This window comes from Lissotriton helveticus, chromosome 6 (assembly GCF_964261635.1).
Source record: "Lissotriton helveticus chromosome 6, aLisHel1.1, whole genome shotgun sequence".
NCBI lineage: Eukaryota > Metazoa > Chordata > Amphibia > Caudata > Salamandridae > Lissotriton > Lissotriton helveticus.
In genome coordinates, this window is record NC_136067.1 from 1,499,241,051 (window position 1) to 1,499,259,647 (window position 18,597).

At 42.5% G+C, this 18,597-nt stretch overlaps 1 protein-coding gene across 3 annotated transcripts in view; it reads right to left on the minus strand.

Annotated features, from left to right (window-relative positions):
* Window positions 1-18,597, minus strand: part of SANBR (SANT and BTB domain regulator of CSR) — a 330,259-nt gene that overhangs the window by 126,033 nt on the left and 185,629 nt on the right. For all 3 annotated transcript variants that reach the window (XM_078649295.1, XM_078649294.1, XM_078649296.1), the window contains exon 15: window positions 11,638-11,737. In XM_078649295.1, coding sequence (XP_078505421.1) covers window positions 11,638-11,737 — 100 coding nt within the window. The remainder of the gene's footprint in view (window positions 1-11,637; window positions 11,738-18,597) is intronic.

The following is an 18,597-nucleotide window of genomic DNA, read 5'->3' on the forward strand; positions in this document are numbered from 1 at the left end:
CAGGTTTGTGGGGTAAGAACGGATATAGGAGAAGATGATATCCACTTCCCCACAACTTGTATGGTGAGTCATTGAACAAAGTTATGGCAGATTAGGACCTGGAACTCCTGCAAGGTGCAAGAGATGATTGCGGAAAAGTGATCCCTCCTTTCACCGGCACGAATGCCAATTCAGTTATCGATCACATTCCGGTATTCTCAAATATCAAGCCATTATGTACTGTTCCCAGGATTGATGTATCTTTACTTAGCGACCACAATTGTATTATTTTGATAGTTGCTATCTGGGAAAATAGGCCTATAAATAGTATTAGAACTGTGGGTAACATTGAACCGCATAGACCCAATGGCACTAGAATAAGATGGAAAGGGGCCCATGAGTATAAGCTTAAAAAAATATTGTATCGACATGTTCTGTTGAGATAAATGACATTTTGAACATTAATTATGAGCCTGCATTGGTTTTAAAGAATTTTAGTAAAATTAATCATCAATTGATACCATTTTTACTAGGCATGAAAATAGGGAATTTACGCGCAATCAAGGCTGGTTTGATCATGCTTGCACCTCTTCCCTTTCCCAGTTAAAACAGGCAAGGTCAAATAGACCTAGGGATCGGTTGTTAGTGACTAAGCTAGGAACAGATTACAATTCCGCTCTTAAAATAAGGAAAAAAGAGTTGCAACAAGATGCCTGGGATAAACTTGCCCTGGCGGCTGGGACTTCAAACTGCCAACTGTTTTGGGCAACAGTTAATGCCCCCTTTTTAAGAGATGAGAGGGTCCCGGAGTTAATGTCTCACGTGAATAGTGAGGCCTGGGTAACACATTTTTCCGGTATTTTTAAAACTAACCATCGTCCAAGTTCCAACCCCATGAATACTAGCACCTGGCCGGTTGTATCGCTAAATAGAACCCTGGAAAAAGTGGAACAAGGTATTAAAGCAAGTAAGGGAGGCAAGGCCCAGGGCCCAGATGGGGTCCCCATTGATGTTTATAAAGCTGTCCCAGCTTTATGGGGTCCTGTACTGACCATTGTCTTCAATGCCGCCGTAACTAATGGTGTCCCTCCTACCTGGGGAGAATCTATCATTATCTCTATTTTTAAGAAGGGGGATAAATTGACCGCCAAAAACTACCGCCCAATCTCTCTTCTGGACTCCTCTGTCAAAATAATTAGCAGGATTTTGGTAGTCATACTGGAAGAATGGGCGGAGGAAAATGGGATTTTAGCTAATACCCAATGCGGCTTTAGGAAAGGGCGCGGAACACTTGAACAGTGTATAAACTTGGACTTATTAGTGGGTAAATATACTTATGCTAAGCAGGGTTCCCTTTACCTTTGCTTCGTGAATTTGAGTAGTGAGTTTGATCTAGTCGATCATTCGATTTTATGGCGAACCTTATTAGAACTTGGGGCCCCGGAACCTATCATTTATTTTTTGGCACGTCTGTATGATAGACTACAAACTTCAGTATGGTACGGGTCACGAGGGGAATGTACGCCCAAATTTAACGTCAGATGTGGCATCAGAGAGGGCTGCGTCCTTGCCCCTTTGCTTCTTACCCTTTTTATTAATGAGGTGGACGCAACACTTAAATTAGTAAATTCTGACGCCCCCCAGGCTAATGGTGTAAGTATACCGATACTGCTTTATGCAGACGATGCCGTGATATTATCCAGGTCCCCGATTGGCCTTCAGCGGCTAATAGATAGGTTCGCTGAATTTATAACCAGTAGGAAATTGCAGATCAATAAGAGTAAAACCTACACTATGGTGTGTTGCAGCAGCTCTAAAACATCTTACTCCTTTTTCATAGATGGACAGAAAATCCAACAAGTGGAAAAATGTTGCTATCTAGGGATCACCTTTGCTGGAAATAGATCATGGTCCCATGAGATAATAAATGTCAGGGCAAAATTAGCAAAAAGTGTCCATGGTGTTTTTAGATTTGCTGCCAAGTTAGGTGACAGATGTATCCGCGATATGACGCAGATTTTCCAGTCTAGATGCGTCTCTATCGCACTTTATGGTGCTGCGGTGTGGGGATATTACCCCGATAGTAGTTTACAAGTTGAGGAAAACAAATTCATTAAAAAACTACTCTGTTTACCAAGTTCTGCGCCTACAGAGTTAATACATAATGAAATTGGGGTCGGCTACCTGTCTGACTGGATAGCCTTAAGGCCTTTAATGATATGGAAATCGATATGGCAAAAAGAGGAGATTGCCTTTAACAGGTTAAGAATGAAAGATTGCCTTAAACTGGACAATTATCTAATGATACCCTGGTTAAAGTACATCGTACATAGCTTCAAGGAAGTTTTTGATTTAAATATTCTGGAAGAACCTAACGCTGTAGCTGGAATACCCAAAACAGTTATGAGGAATACATTTCTGTTACATAGATCAAGGAAGCGCCTTAGCCTCAGCGGTCAACTAACATTGTGTTTGTTCTATAACAGCCATTCAGTTTTTGAAGGATTCCAGACTTATCTAAGCCAGGTCACAAGAACTTCTCATAGATATGTCCTTACTAGATTAAGGTTTGGGCTAGTTCATCATCTGGTAGCTTTCCCGCACCCAAAACAAACACCCGTTTGGTCCTTGCCCTTGTGACAAAGCATGCGGCACTTTCTTCTTATATGTGATTTGCATATGAATTTTCGTATTGCCTTTTTAAAACCCCCGTTTTTAAAATATGGTATTTTTAATGTGGATGCAGCGATGAAGTTGCTTTTCTCAATGCAGGATCAGACATTTGCTTCTTTACTGCAACATTTATACTCAAATCAATTAATGCAAGAAAGAGTATGATACTGTAATATTACTGCTTTTAATGGTCTATCTTCCATGTATTAGAGCTGTTTTACTATGTATGTTGATGAATTATTTTCATGTGCTTTTATGGTTGTTTTTACACGTACCGAATAAAGCTTACTGAATCGAATTGAGTTGGAAGAACACCTGTAACAAGAAATGGCAGCAAGGTGAACCTTGCTAGATGTGTAGACCAATCTAGATTTAGCCAGAGAAAGAAGGTAAGGTAAAATTTGCTCTGGAAAAGCCAACAGCATGGATATTAGCTTGGAAACACGATGTGTAGAAACACTTCCAGTTCAATCTATAGATTTTGTTTGTGGAATCAGCCCTCACCCTGGAAATAATTTTCTGCAGTTATGAGGAATATCTAGCTCCTTAAATTCAATTAATTCAGAAGCCATGAAAGCAAATATAGAGAGGCGGGATGTGGATAAAGGACCTGCCCCTTGATCATGGTTAATAGGTTTGATGTTACTGGGAGGCGATAGGGCTGGGCTTCTGAGAGCAGCAGGATTCTGAGAGCATGAGGAGCTCTGTGAACCAATGCTGGCGAGGCAAGCAAGGAGCAATGCAAATCAACCGGCAAGGTTCTCTCTTTATTTTCATGAGAATCCTTGGAATTCGAGGCAACAGGGGAAAAGCGTAAGCAAAGGTTCCCGACCATCTTATCGAAAACTCAGTCCTCCAGGACCCTCTCTGAGGTTCCCATGCGGGGGAAGACCTGGCATTTCCGATTTTGTCGAGAAGCGTAGAGATCTAGCTTCGGTTTGCCCCATTGGTGGAATATATAGTCGAATATTGGTTGATTGAGCTCCCACTCATGGAAGGTTTGACTGGTTCTGTTCAGAGTGTACACAAATGTGTTCTATACTCCCGGCAGATGCTTCGCTTTGATTGCGATGCAGTGTAAAAGAACCCATTTCCATATTTTCTGAGCTGCTAGATATAAAATATGCAATTGAGTACCTCCCTGTTAGTTGAGGTAATGCATGCAGGTGGTATTGTCTGTCCTTATTAGAACGGAAGAGCCTTGGAGGAATGACTAAATTGCTAGAGAAATGGCTCTTAACTTAAGGTAACTGATGTGCACTTGGTTTAGAGGAGCACTCCATCTGCCTCTGACCTGGAGTTCCGGAAGATGTGCTCACCAACCTTTTAGAGAGACGTCTGTAGTGATAAAGAAATGCGGAACTAGAGAGAGGAAAGTTAGCCCTTTAGAGATATTTGTGGAGGACTGCCCCCAAAGGAGTGTAATCTTCATTGTCAGCGTAATACAAACGTGATAGTCAAATGATTTGGTTACTTGAAGCCATTGACTGTCCAGCTGTTTCTGAATAGGTCTCATGCTGAGATGGGCACAAGGAACCAAGAGAAACGCTGAGGACATCATGCCCAGTAAAGATATGAAGAGATGGACAGAAACAAACTCTTTTTCAGAGGTCATGAGCCATGGATTTCATAGTCTTTTGCCTTTCCACTGACAAGAAGGATTTGTCCTGCATAGTATCTAAAGTTGCTCCTACGAAGGTTATCCTTTGTGTGGGAGAAAGTTGAGACTTTTCATAATTGACCGTTAGCCCAAGAGAATGGATTGACTGCAGGCATGTGGATGTGGCTTCCGTAGCCTGCTGAAGAGATGGAGCTTTTACTAACCAATCGTCTAGATACGAAAAAAGTTGCAGACCTTTTAAGTGTGGGTGCGCTGCTACTGGGGAAGGCGTTTGGTAAAAACACGAGGAGCTGAGTGGAGACCAAAGGACAGCACTCTGAACTGATAGTGATCTCTTTCCACTGTGAAACTGAGGAACTTTCAGTGCTTGGGGTGTATGGAGACATTGAAGTGTGTACCTTGTAAATTGAGGCTGGTCAGGAAGTCTGCATGATTGAGAAACTGTAGTGTGACCATCAGAAAAGGCTTCCTTCTCAGGTATTTGTTGAGTTGTCTGAGGTCTAGCATAGAATGCCATTCCCCCGACTTTTTCTTCACTAGAAAGAAGTCAGAATAAAACCCATACCCCTTGGAGAAGGTGGAACTCTCTCTATGGCCCCTTTCTGTAGCACAGTGAGTTTCTGTCTTGAGCAGATGCACTTGAGGTGGAAGTGCACAAAGTGGTGGATGAGAAACTCCAGAGTATGGCCATACTTGAAAATGATCCCTAGTAATCTGCTGACACCACCACTGGGTTGGGGCTCAGAGCAGTAAGGCCAAGCCTCAATACACTATACAACAAAACAACTGCCAATTTATTTCTACTCTTAGTTTTGAAAAACACATTGATCTGGAACAATATGTCATATAGACTTCTCTTTCTGTCTGAAATAAATCTTATTCTTTTATTTCGATTTTTTACATATCAAAATTTACACATTTAATACAATTTTAACACATAGTTAACATTTGCACCATATAACATCATCAAATCAAGTAAAACATTCTTTACTTTTTCAGTCTCTCATTCGCTCATAATCTCTTCATACACTCTTACATTCTCCATACAACCTTTCCACACACTGTAAGTTTCAAATTCAAAAAGAAGGAATTTTGCTTGCATTATTTACAAACAACAGCCATGGGACACAAATTCACAGTATCTCAAACAATTTTTTGCACTTAAATATCATTGAGAATTCCTAAGGTCGGAAGAAGAACTGGTCTACGTGTTTCGAACTCCCTAAAATTTGAAGAGTTCTTGTCAGGACCACGTAGCTGGAAAACAAAACAATAATGGTATTGCGTAAGCTAGGGGTGCCCTCAGCCACTTAACTGTATTTAGTGGCAGATTGGTGAACCTCTTACCTTGACACAGTTCAATTCAACGGCTCTCAGTTAGAAAACTATAATTAAAGACAGAAATGCAAACTCTCAGTGAGCCACGCATACTTAGCTGTGCTTTCAGTGAGCTAATTATACCAGCTATGCCTGACGCTTGACATATCTGCCTAGTAATCTGCTGCCATTGCTTGTAATAATGAGAGATGCCTGCTCCCATGAAAGGAAGGGAAGAAGGAATGGTAGCGAGTGGTATCAGAATGTAATTGTTTTTGGATAGTGTCTCTTGACTGTGGTGGCTGCTTACATCTAGACTTCTGTCTGGAACATGTAGCCGCTGGTGGTGCACAGTAGGTTTGATGCTGGTGGTAGACTGGACAAAATGACTGGTAGCCCTGAAATGAGTGATATTTCTGGTAGTCACCTTTAAAGGAATATGCACCCCTTCCTCAAGGCCCTCTAAAAGTTGTTTTCTTATACTGGAGTGATGCTAGGGATCTGGCAGTGTCTGTATCAGCCTTGATGGCTTTCAGGGCATCATCAATGTGTTTTCCAAAAAAGCCCTTTACCGTCGAAAGCCATATCTAAAATTTTGCTCTGTACCTCAGGGCGAAAGGTGGTTGCCCTAAGCCAGCCCTGACGTTTAAGGAGTGCTGCCTTAGCTAGTTGTCGAAAAGCGAGTGAGGCCGCATCCATTGCGGAATCAATAATTTCAGATGCTGATCTTTCTCCCTTCATTAGTATCTTCTAACCTTCTTGCTTTCTATCTTCTGATAGAAGAACTAGATATGACATGATATCTGACCACATCTGGTGATTGTACCTCCCCACAATTGCCAAAGAATTAGCAATGAGGACTGTGGTGCCAGATGTTGTGGTGAACCTTTTACCAACATAATCAAGACGCCTGACCTCTTTGTCAGTTGGTGTAGTGACTCTTGGAAGGATTGTTGGATCTGCGCTGCGCAGTTAGGGATATGACTGAATCTGGTTTCGGTTGCCCCACCAGACATACTGGAGCATCATCAGGAGCCTTGTAATTCGTAAATCCTGGCAAGTACTGGAGCCACAGAAGCTGGCGTTTGCATTTTTTTAACGTACTCCCATATGGAATCAATTATAGGTATTGATCTTGATTTCCTTCACTGTTCATCAAAATCATGAAGAAAACAGTCAGGCTGCTTGACCAGCATAGGAAGTTGAAACCTCGAAGCTGCTCTTTCCATCAGAGAGGGAAAACCACCTATTTCTTACGGTGGCGAGTCCGTTGACTGAGGTGCTGGTTGGGAGGAGGCAGGGGGGGGAGAAAGAAGGTGTGGGAATCCAGTATTAATCCCCTTATTTGACTGGAAAACGGGTGTCTGGAAGTTCACCTGGGGGGGATGGGGAGAAGGTGTGGGAATCAGGTACTCATCCCATTTATTGACTGGTAAATGGGTGTCTGGAAGTTCACCTTCCTCTCATCGTCATCCTGCCTTGATGGCATGGCTGCATTTGAAATGGGTGTTATACGAGGTAGTATAGAAAGCAGATATGCCGAAAGTAAAGGTGCAGGAGGAGGTGGAACTGCTTCATTAGATGTAGGAAAGTGTGTACAATAACCTTGCAACATTGCTTGCAGATACTGCACCAGTGCAACTGGAAGATGAACCATGGGTTCAGGAACAGGGTCCATATATGGCTGGGATGTACCTGAGAAGTGTTGACGATGGCAGTCTTGCTGATAATACATGTCCTCATCATCCTCCTCATCTTCCTGATATTTCACATGAAGTTCTGATGGGCTATGAGCCTCTCCGAAAAGAGATTGGCGTCATTTGATTCCTGGACATCCAGTAAATGGCTTGGTGGCAATGGTGAAATCTGAGAAGGATTCTGCAAAAATCACTTTGTCGAAGGTGTCATCGACAAGAAGGTCGACAAAGGAAAGACTGGCGTGAGTATTACAGATGAAGGTCTCTTTGGTTTCTATAGCGTCGATATAGACAAGGTCTTCGCGGACACTGGGTGCAGTGGGGTAACCGCTGACTGTGCACGGGTGGCCATCGACATGTTCTTCGTGGACGTATCGAAGACATTGATCGATGTAGTAGTCATTGTAGACGAAGAGGTTGACGGTGGTATGGCCGCGGTCAAAGTCATCGTCAACGGAGCATTTGCTGTTGGCGAAGTGGCTACTTGGGGTTTGATGGTAGCTGGTGAAGAGGTCGTCAGCAGTACTGGCATCATCAGTGATACAAGCGTCATCGATGAAGTAGGTAAAAGCAACAATGGAGTCGCTGACGACGGAGCTGAAGCGATCCTTGTTGCTGATTTACTCATCTACAAACATCTCGACGGCGTGCCCTTCAATGATGAAGATCTGCCCATTTTTAACTTAGCCAGTGAATAATCTGAAAAGGATTTTTTTTTAGTTTTGAGAACAAAACAGAGGTTGAAGTCGAAGGATCTGATTGTAACTCAGTAGCAATTGAATCTTTCCCTTTTAGTGAGGAGCTTTTCAAAGACTGATGGTCTGTGTTTTTATTTAAAGTGTTTTACGTTCTTCAGGAGACTCCTGAGACTTTTCTCTTTTCTTAGGTTTCTTAAGACAAGTATGGGAGCTCACACCGCCTTCTTCATCAGAAGGTATATCAGACTTGATCTTACGTCTCTGCAGCCATTTTGATAATCTCCCTTCTCAGTCTTTAAGAGTTTTAGTAGAGAAGGTTCTACAAATCTTGCAGTCTTTTACTTTATGGAGAGGATGCAAGCAATAGACAATCATTATGGGGATCTTCAGCATGCAGTCACTTCTTACCACAAGATCCACATAAGCTGAAGAGTCCTTTTTTAGAGGATTCCGACATGTTAACTGTAAAGGTGAAAAAACAACAACAAGATGTAAAGAAAGCTGAGCAGAGCTCAGGGGGACTCCCTCTCACACAACGTGTGGTAAAAAACTGAGGGATTCAGCCTCTCTTGGAAGTGCTCTACAGGGCACAGGTATCTGATTGGTTATAGTTCAACTTTGGCTCCTTTCATTTTTTACAGTAGAATGTAGATAGGCTATGGCAGAGACTTCTCATTGCATTGTAGCCTATGTATAGCATTTACTGCTTTTGTAAAGAGACAGTGGGACTCCAACTTTGACAACAGTGAGGATTCAAGCATGTGATTCTATGAAAGATCCAATTCTGGAGAAATACATTTCTGTTTGTGGTTTTTAAAGGTCTTGCAGTGAATAATCCATGTGTTGTATTTTCTAGTGTTCAATAAATGTCAAACGGTTACACCACTTTTTATTATGATGGCTTACACAACATATTATATTGCATCAACTCATCTGTCTTCAAAAACCACATAGATTTCATGTTAAAGGTGAGAATTTGCACAGTGTGGCAGTCATTGGCCTTTCGCTGGTAAAGCTTTAGTGAATACCTCCTCTGCAAGAATATGGGTCCAAGAATAATGACAATGGTGGTAGTGGTGGCACTGTTAGTAATAATATTGTTGGTGTGGAAACGGTGGAGGGAGAACCCGGGAGTAGATTAAGAAAAAAAAAACAGGAGTGTGCAGCAGCAAGAGAGATACTGGGGGCAAGAGTGCCAGAATGGGCACTGTATTCTCTGCCCAAGGCTCGAGTGGGAGCACAATGGGATACATCACGGGATCAGCTGGGCACGCTGACAGCAATAGAGCCTTAGTCAAATAACAGCAGTAGAAGAATAGCGGGGCTGGCCTCGATGATTTTTACACAAGCGCCAGTGAAAGTGGATGAAAGTGGATGCGGCAAACTTGCAGCAGAAGAGCTTCATTCATGTAGCAAGGAGGGGTGAGTTGAGCTGGAGCCAAGAACTGCCAAAATGAGATCCCTCACTTTACAATCCGATAAAACAATTTAAGAAAAGGCTTATGCAAAAACAAAAATACAAAGATTTTTGTCTGTATACACCAAATGCATGAGACATAATTAAAGGAGTGATGTCTAAGTACTTTTCAGATGCAAAATAACCCCACATTTATTGGATAGGAAGTCCTCTAGAGAGGTGGCATGATACATCAAACAGCCAACAGAATGTTGTGAGAATAATACTCAGCTGAGCTCACTGTGTGAATATTTTTAAAGTAACAAAATGTCAACAGTGAAAATCATGTATAGCCAGAGCTAAAATAGGTTAGTTTTAGCTGCTCTTAAAGAAACATTACAATTACCTATAATTCAGTTTGCAGGAAAAAAATTGCATTCAAAATAGAGTTAGAAAAAAAGACAGGGTAAATGAACGGATGGTGTAGGGAGACAGTGCAGGAGAGGTGTTGGCACAGGAGGTGCTGTGAGTATCCCTGTAACATGCAAAAGACCAAATGGAGTAAGAAGGAAAAACATTTTAGGGTTAACGTATGTTGATGTACATTTCACAAATATAGTGTAAACAATTGGCCCTTTTTTAACTTCTCTATTTTTCCTTTTCCATAGTCAGACATGTTAGACACTTTTGTTTTTGTCATAACAGTTTTTTATTAAGTGACAGGGAGACACTCAATACAGTTAAGGCAGTGGAGAAGTCTACCAGAGACTTACATGGCTAGTAAGTAACACAGTTTGTATAACATGAGAGCTGTCTCCTTAGACATTTTGTATTTAATGTCTCTGTTTTTTCAACTTACTTCTTTATATCCTACTATTTTACAAACTAGTCATAATCCAACCCCACGAGTGGCTTCAGTCACAGCTTAACCATCTACAGCTGGGTAATTTGCTGCCCCCGAAATATAATAGAATAAGATTAACAAGCCTGGCACAAGGAGGGACCATTTGTTATATGTACCTATTTCAAATACAAGAAGGCCCTCAATTACATAAGGTGGCAGCACTTGCAAAATGGTGGCCCTCACTGGCATACAATTGAACATCCTCTGATACACTGTGGCCGCCCATAATATTTGCAGGACATAACTTTCACTTGGTTGTCCCATCAGACAGGACTATGGCCACTTCTGGCTGCAGCCTACATAGGGATCCATGGCTTAAGTTGGACCTTCTGTACTGAAGGTTGCCATTCTTGGCCTAGGGGGAAAGTGGCATTATCAAAGATATAATGATAGCCTTGCCCTGCATAAAGTTGCTCTCCTTGGAATATTATAAACATCCTAGGGGTTATTTTGTTCCGGGCAGTGATTACCCCTCTCAGAAAATTTTGGGCACAATAGCATTAGGGTGTTTGTGTCATAAGCTGGTGCTTCATAGTATTTATGTAGGAAACGTATGCAATAGAATGCAGATCAATGGCATACAGACGACCCTGGCCTAAGGTGGTCCTCCCTGGCGTTATCCCATCCAGATAGTCTGCCAACGTTATCTGCAGGGTATCTATCTAGTGGAAATTTGATTTGACTCACACCCTGCAAAAGACATTACATCCGCGGTAACAGTCAAGTTACCAAAACTGCCATAAATCATTGCCTGGGCACTACATCTTACTATGCATAAGAGAAACTCAAACTTGGCAAACAGCCTTATGCTCTCTCTCACTATAGCAATAACATTTTCTCAATTAGTAACCTAAAATAAACAAGATCCACACCTTTAACTACAGTTCTCATGAAAAATTACAAAGCACAGCAGAGCATCCACAGGACTAATTTTACACACAAGTGGTAGACATTAAAAATAGTGGTCTGTAAGGGAGTGAAGTTCAGATCAGATCACACCCATCTCATCGGCTGAGTTTGGTGTTTCAAAATGAGATGATTAGGTTACTAAATGCACACTGTTTAAACCTCTGAGGCATTTCAGTGTTGTATACTGCTCTTTTAGATCACAGTGGGATTCTCGTAAATCGACAAAGGTAAATGAATTAAGCATGTGAGTGTATGAAAGATCTATTATTGGAGAAAATGCAATATATTTCAACTGCAGAATAAAACAAATCCACCTAAAATGTGGAAGTCATTGACAACCAATCTATTGAACTATTCCCATTGTTGTTCCATCCTATATTCTTCATTTGTGGTAAGATGTAGGCTGAGATATTTAAATTAGTAACTATGTAAGTTGTGTTTACCAGGTTTCTTTGATACTTCCTCTTCATCCCCAATTTCATCCTCTGTAACTTCTGAACCAGTCGTATATTCCTCATCCTCGGAGAGCAGAGCTTGCTGTTTCTGATAAGAATCACAAGTAGAGATGATGACATTTTGATACAGTAAGACTATGCATAGCATTATAAAGTTAATGGTTGTTGACATATGTTAAAGAAAAGTGCCACGCAGCACCTTACGCTTTTGCAAATGAATAAATTATGTTCATGCATAAGACTTCACGAATTTGTAAATAAATTGAAGCTAATTCTTTTAATTGAATACAGTTAAATATTAGTAATCTATGTTAAACTGAGTTCTAGTCTTCTTTCTTTACACATAAGATTGAGAAGTTGTAATTGGGAAAAGCAACATTGCTTGAATGCTTTAAAAATAAAGAGAGTTAGTACTTATCCTTGACCTGAACACAAAAGTATTAATATGCTCAGTTGGAGGTCATGTTTATCATGCCCAAGCAGCAAAACATAGGGCAAAATATGACTGCCCATGACGATGCTAAGAAGACTGAGCTTGAGTTCTGTGATGAGGCAGAGTTGGGGTCAGGGTCATGAAGATCTCAGTTGAGTAGATCGATGAATTATCCCCCTCTTCACCATTATAGGTCTTACTTCATGAAGAAATAGTAGTCTTTGCTTGACACTACATAATAAAGTACTACCAGGCACAAAGATGGAACCCCCTCCTACTCTTTTTTTCATTTTGTGCCCTTCAACCTCTTCTCCACTGCTACAAGGGACAAAGATCAAACCCCCCCTCCTACCCTTTTTCACTTTTGTGGCTTTCAACAACTTCTTCACCAGTGAACTCTTCATTATGGAGTCCACTGAGGGAGCACCTTGTTTTATTTTTGTTACTCCTGCCAAGCACTGTGTAGTGTGCTTGTGTGTTTTACTTGGGAGTCCATGGGCTAAATGAGAAGTGTCTTCTACAAAGAGACATGAACACAGCACAAGATGTGGACCTCGGCAAACAAATACCTGAGAAGGACTGGGACAAAATTCTATAACGCACCCCGAAGGTGTCTCGGAACGCGCGCTTTAAATTAATTAACTACTATGTGCTGCATAGAGCATACATAACGCCGGTTCGCATTCGGAGGTACTTTGGCGTGGACTCCGCATCCTGCCCTAGATGCGGAGAAAGGGAAACGCACATACTCCATATGTTCTGGAGCTGCCCAGTATTGCAAACATTTTGGGGGGAACTTAGACAGATCATAAGTGACCTGATTGACATAGAAATTCCATAGACCCTAGAGCACTTCCTCCTGGGATGGTTCCCCCACACTGCTAAAACAGTGTGACAGAAAAGTTTCAAGACCTTGCATATATACTAGCTAAGCAGGAGATAGCCAGGAACTGGAAGGCGCCGGGCGGGCCGAGACTTACTACCTGGAGGAAAGAGTTGGAGAGATGGGCAGGGGCGGAAGGGAGACTTCTACTCCGAGAGGCCAGCAAGGGAATAGCTAAGTTAGAGAAAGCCAGGGCATGGGAAGCCCTTGTGGGGGAGTTCGTGGCAGCAGACTCTGACAGCAAAGGGAACAACCTGAGGGTGGTAATGCCAAACCGGGGAACAGGCAAGAGGAGCAACCAGCCCCACGCACCTGAGAGTAACAGCTAGCCAATAGCTGCTTATTGGGGCCCCAAGGACCGACAACCTCTCTGCACACTTATTCCACATTTCACTTATTAGCAAGCAACTCAAGGGGAGGAGGGGGGATAGTTTTGTTGGGAAACGGTTATGGATTAAGGCACAATGGAAACTGCACCGGGATACGTATTACTGTATGCATTGTCAATGAATAAATGCCAATAAAATATGGTTTAAAAAAAAAACAGAGCACAAGATGGATCTTTCATATCAGGTTGGCCTTTTGTAGGCATGATAACCTTCATATAGCTCTCTCCTAAATGCTCCATAGCCCACCTTGAAGGGTTGTGTGAACCCACATTCCCATCCTACAGTTGAGAGGTCTGTTAGAATAAAAAGGGCTAACCCAAACTAGAGTAACAGGTCATTCGGTACCCAAATCTGCCTCATGATCACTTTAGATGTCTACGTTATGCTACCTCAAATACACATCCCTCTATCCATGATTTACCCTGAACCATCTGCCCAAAGTGAGACTATGCTCAGAAAGTCTTCATTGTGTCCCTCACGTTAAACCCTATGACCATTTTGTGCTATCCCTTCCCGCCCAGTGAAGAAATGGATTGACTGGAATTAAGATTTTTGAAGTTGGAAAACTTTGCAGTAGGCTACAGCTTCCCACCATTGCTCAGTGAAATTGATGAATACTGGACTTTTAGAGCCATTTGTTTATTTTGGTTTTTGTCTTCAAAATATGATCCACATCACCAGCTGTGAGAGAAAGCTGATAATATCCATTACTCCTGAGAGTCAATGGGGGGGGGAGACGCACTGGGACCATTAAAAGCCTGCACCTATTGTTCAGATTCACGGCCCTTTGAACTACCCAACCTTGTTGACATTAGGTCCTTGTTCTGTGTAGGGGAGGGAAATGTATATCACCCGATGCCCAAGCCATGTGATTTCAGTCACAAACATGACATCTTAAAGTGTTGTTCAACCCAAGGGCAAGTAGACGTGCAATTACTGCTAAGAAAAAATACGGAACTTTGGAACTCTGATGATCACAGCTCATCAGTGCAGCAGAAACTATTCCCAACTATGCAGGAAAATACTTGCAGGCCTGGTATTGGCCAGAAGTCCATGACTGTTTTCATATCATGGATTGGCTGAAGAAAACATGTGCCATCGCCCAGATACATCATCACCAGTTGTTATAACTACCTAGGGGTGGGTCACAGGGGACACTGAGAAGTAATTGGGTGTCTGACATGGGTGGGTTCAGAAACAACATTCTGTCCTTGCTTTATTCCACACCTGACATACAAATATTCTGGAGTCCAAGATTCTTATGAAATCGGTATGTATTGCGGGGGGGGGGCATACACCTCTCTACATTAAGGCTCAAGCATGTGATTTCCAAAGCTGGAGCGTGAAGGAGATTGGGAATCTCATCTCTGCTTTCGGGTTCCTGCAATAAGCTGTTTGAAGCCACTGTCCAATTTCGTTCTTATTTGGCATAACCCTGAGTTGTGGCAATCAGAGTCCAGCTTGTGCTTTAAATGCTGCCCCTGGGATCTCTCACATAGCTCTTTGATTTCACGTTTCACCTGCCCTGGTATTGTACTGCTATTTGGTGCATGTGGCCCGCCCTGGACCTCAGATGCCTCTCTCTGCGAATAGTACCCTCATCCAAGCTGTTAAACTCACTCCTTTAGGCTCAAACTGCTCACTGACAGCTCTGAGTCCTGCCTGGCTCCCTTCTCTGCCAGCTTGAAGAGGGTGTTGCATTTCAGCTGAAGCGAGAGGTGTGCACCTACATTATGTGCTTTTGTGGATGTGCATTCATGTAGGTGTTGAAAGTGTCTAGCTTTGTTTGTTTCCCTTCACCACTTGTCCAAAGCTGCACAGTCCTCTTTACTGCAATTGCATGTCGGACCCCTCCCTCTTCTCCAGGTCTCTAGACTATACATAATATCCGTACAGCAATCTTACCTTGGACAGATTGCCATTGATGAAACTCCTTCTCTCAACATCTGGCCTCTTATGCCGGTCCCTGACCGCATGCAAACATTTTCCAGTTCTCCACGAGCTATCCACACAGAGCCATACACCCTACACCGGTCTACGCTTCATCTCCCCTGCATTTATCCACATGTTCCGTGGTAGTTACCTCTGCACTGATCCACATGAAGAGGTGGGCAAGCCACTGAAAGCTCAAGCCAGGGGCCTGGCTCCTGCTCAGCTCAAGGTCTTGATCGAACACTAAGCCCAAACTGACGTAGTGTGGCCTAGCAGCTACAGCTGCCAACCTCGCAACATGGGGGATCAGGTTTGAATCTCATCTTCCATTGAGCATCCTGTGAAAATCGGCAAATCTGCCTGAGCACAAAACAAAACATGTAATGTCGGTGTTTGCTGGTGAGAGCTCTTATGTCCTTGGGCAAGGTTTGCACTATGAAAAACTGCCAAAAGCAAAATCTGAATACTGTATGTCGCCCATGCTTCAATCCCATCCTCCAAGAATTAAAAACTAAGCATCAACCTTCGATGTCATTAACAAATACACATCAAGTGGCTGAACTGCACAGGGGGAAGATGAAAACTCTGGGATCAATCCCTGCTTATCTGCTTGACCAAATCACAGATGAGAGCAATTTTAAATATGTGAGTCACAAATGTGCGCTGTACAATCAACTCTTTGTTTGATTTACTAGCACAGGCGTTTTCATCGAGTAGCTCGCAAGCTACTGGTAGCGCTCCAGCTACCCTATAGGTAGCTCTCCTGTATGCAAACCAACCTACTTAAGTAGAAGCTTTTGCTTAGATGAACTGATATATATGTATACAAAAATTGAAAAGCGTGTATTCAAGAAGGCAATGTATGCAAATTCAGAACTCATAAGCTGATGTTTTTTTTTAAAATGGTTCAATTTCCAAAATATATATAAAGTTGATATTTGAGTGATAAATAACACGGCGTTGGGGATACCTATTACTTATAGTATTCCCTTGGTACCAGGGGTACTGCAGCTATTGCTGTTATGTATTAAGCACGTAGAGACGTCCCACATCCACAAAGCCTTTTTACATTACTGCTCATAACCATGCTTGATGAACTACGGTGATCACTACTGGTACTCTTGCATATGGTGTCTGATGTGGTCACTATTACAGCACTAATAATATTAGCAGCTCATTATTATTTTAATTGAATGTAAGTAGCTCTCATTACAGAAAAGGTAGGAAACACCTGTTACTAGCCTAAATTGTTGTTCCATCTATAATAAGAATCTAGGCAACATATAGAGCAAGCATGAACCCTAACCCAACTCTGAGTTCACTACAATCATTGGCACCAGGGTGGGGACAGAAATGTGTCTGACCTCATGTTTAACAAGCAATGGCATAACCAATAGGTCTCGCCTTTGGGACATTATGAGTGTTTAGCCATGCAATAGTTGATGTTGCACCAAGGATATTGTGCTGCATAATTAAATACTTAAAAGGTCCCAAAGGCGAGACCTATTGGCTATGCCAATGCTTGTCTAAAGGACGTGTAATTGGGTCATATTTATTTTCACTGGTATAGAATTCATATATGTATGCTATGTCGTTGTAAATTAATGTGGCCAAATATAAATTAATGTGGCCTAATCACAATTTATATGGAGCAGCTGTCCTAAAAATTGCACATTTACACTTTATTACTAGAGTGCAAAGGTCAAAATGAAAGGATTAATATGTCCGAGAAAAATTGGACTCGGCGACTTGCAAAGTACACATACATCTCTTTAAAAAGCGCTCAACACTCGAGCTAACATGGGGTTATATTTACAAAGGAAAATGAGGCATTGTTGACACCAAGAGGCTGCTTGCCTTTCAGCTCGCTGCCAAGGACACATCATCCTACCTCTAATCTCGGTAATTTAGCAACGTCCACCCACAGTCCCCTATCAGCACCACAAGCTGGTGTACCTCTGAGTGCAGCTGGATGGAAGGGATGGGGGGAGGCTGAGGCAACGTCAAGGATGGAACTTTGTGCCACGTTCTAACAATCAAGGTATTCGTGGCTAGGTGGCTTCCTGATTGTAAAACGTGCTCTCAAAGGAGCAGCTATCCTGCCACCATTGCTTTAGCACAGTGAGGCAAATATTTTTTGCCAAGGATAGCTCAGGTGTGTCAATGGAAGCCAGTAAACAAAATATTAGCGACACATCGTTGTTGTTTACCAAAGACCTTAGAACTACAAATACACTGTGGGGTCACAACACTGTGGTGTAATTGGACTGTGGGTGGAATGTAAGCGGGGAAATGGGGGTGAGGTCAGAGAGGACACAGAACCATAGACTGATTCTCGCTGGTACCAGAGCTAAATACCAGGCTCTGGCAGCAGCAGCTCAGCCTCCGCCTGGAACTGATGCTTCGGGGAGGGGTGGACTGCAGCCCCTCCATGAGCGGCCCTTCACTGCTGCTATGAGTAGCAATCCCCCTCCCAAACCTATTCTGCCTCCCAGATACAGTGTGCAGCCCACTCCGATTAAACTCTGTAGCGACTCCTAAAACATTTTCCAGGCTTTGGGAGTGAGTGATGATAGTACCGCTGTTGTGAATAGGACAGAGGGGGCTCTCTGCATACACAGTGCTGGGTATAACTTATACTTCAAGAGGATTGTAACAAAGGCAGCTGCTAACTGACCGGAACCGATGCACCGCGAGAAGGGAAGCTGCCACGAAGTGAACTTTTACAATAGGGTCTCTGTTTACATCAGTTCTGTGAATCATTAGATAAGGTTAGGTGTCGCTTGCTCTCAGCTTTAAAAATGCACCAAGCCATAGGCATTAGACGGGGATAATATCACAGTGGAAAAATAACAGGAAAGTAAGCAGGGCGCATCAGTGGCAACTGTGGAGAGTGACTTACTTTGTGTGCCAACTGCATTGAAAGTTAAAACAAGCGTGCGCACCTAGCGAAAAAAGTGTTGACAAAAGTGACAGTGTTTCCCTTGCGGGAGCGAGCAGCGCCAGGGAGCGATAATTGCTAACACATGGCACCAAAGCTCGCTCCTGCAAGGGAATCGCCAAACGTGCACGCGTTGCCATTAAAAGCAATGCAACGCGTGCAAGTTTTTGGGGCCAAAACCGAAACGATTACAAGAGGTCTTTGTAGGCGAGACCTAAAAAAACTCATTTTTATTAAATGCTTCTCAAATAATTGAATGTACCAAGGTGAAACACTTTCATGTTTTAAAGAAATGCACTTTCTTGAATTTTGAAGACATCATGTCATATTTTAACATGATGTTTGTTGCATGATTGCCATGCCAAATCTT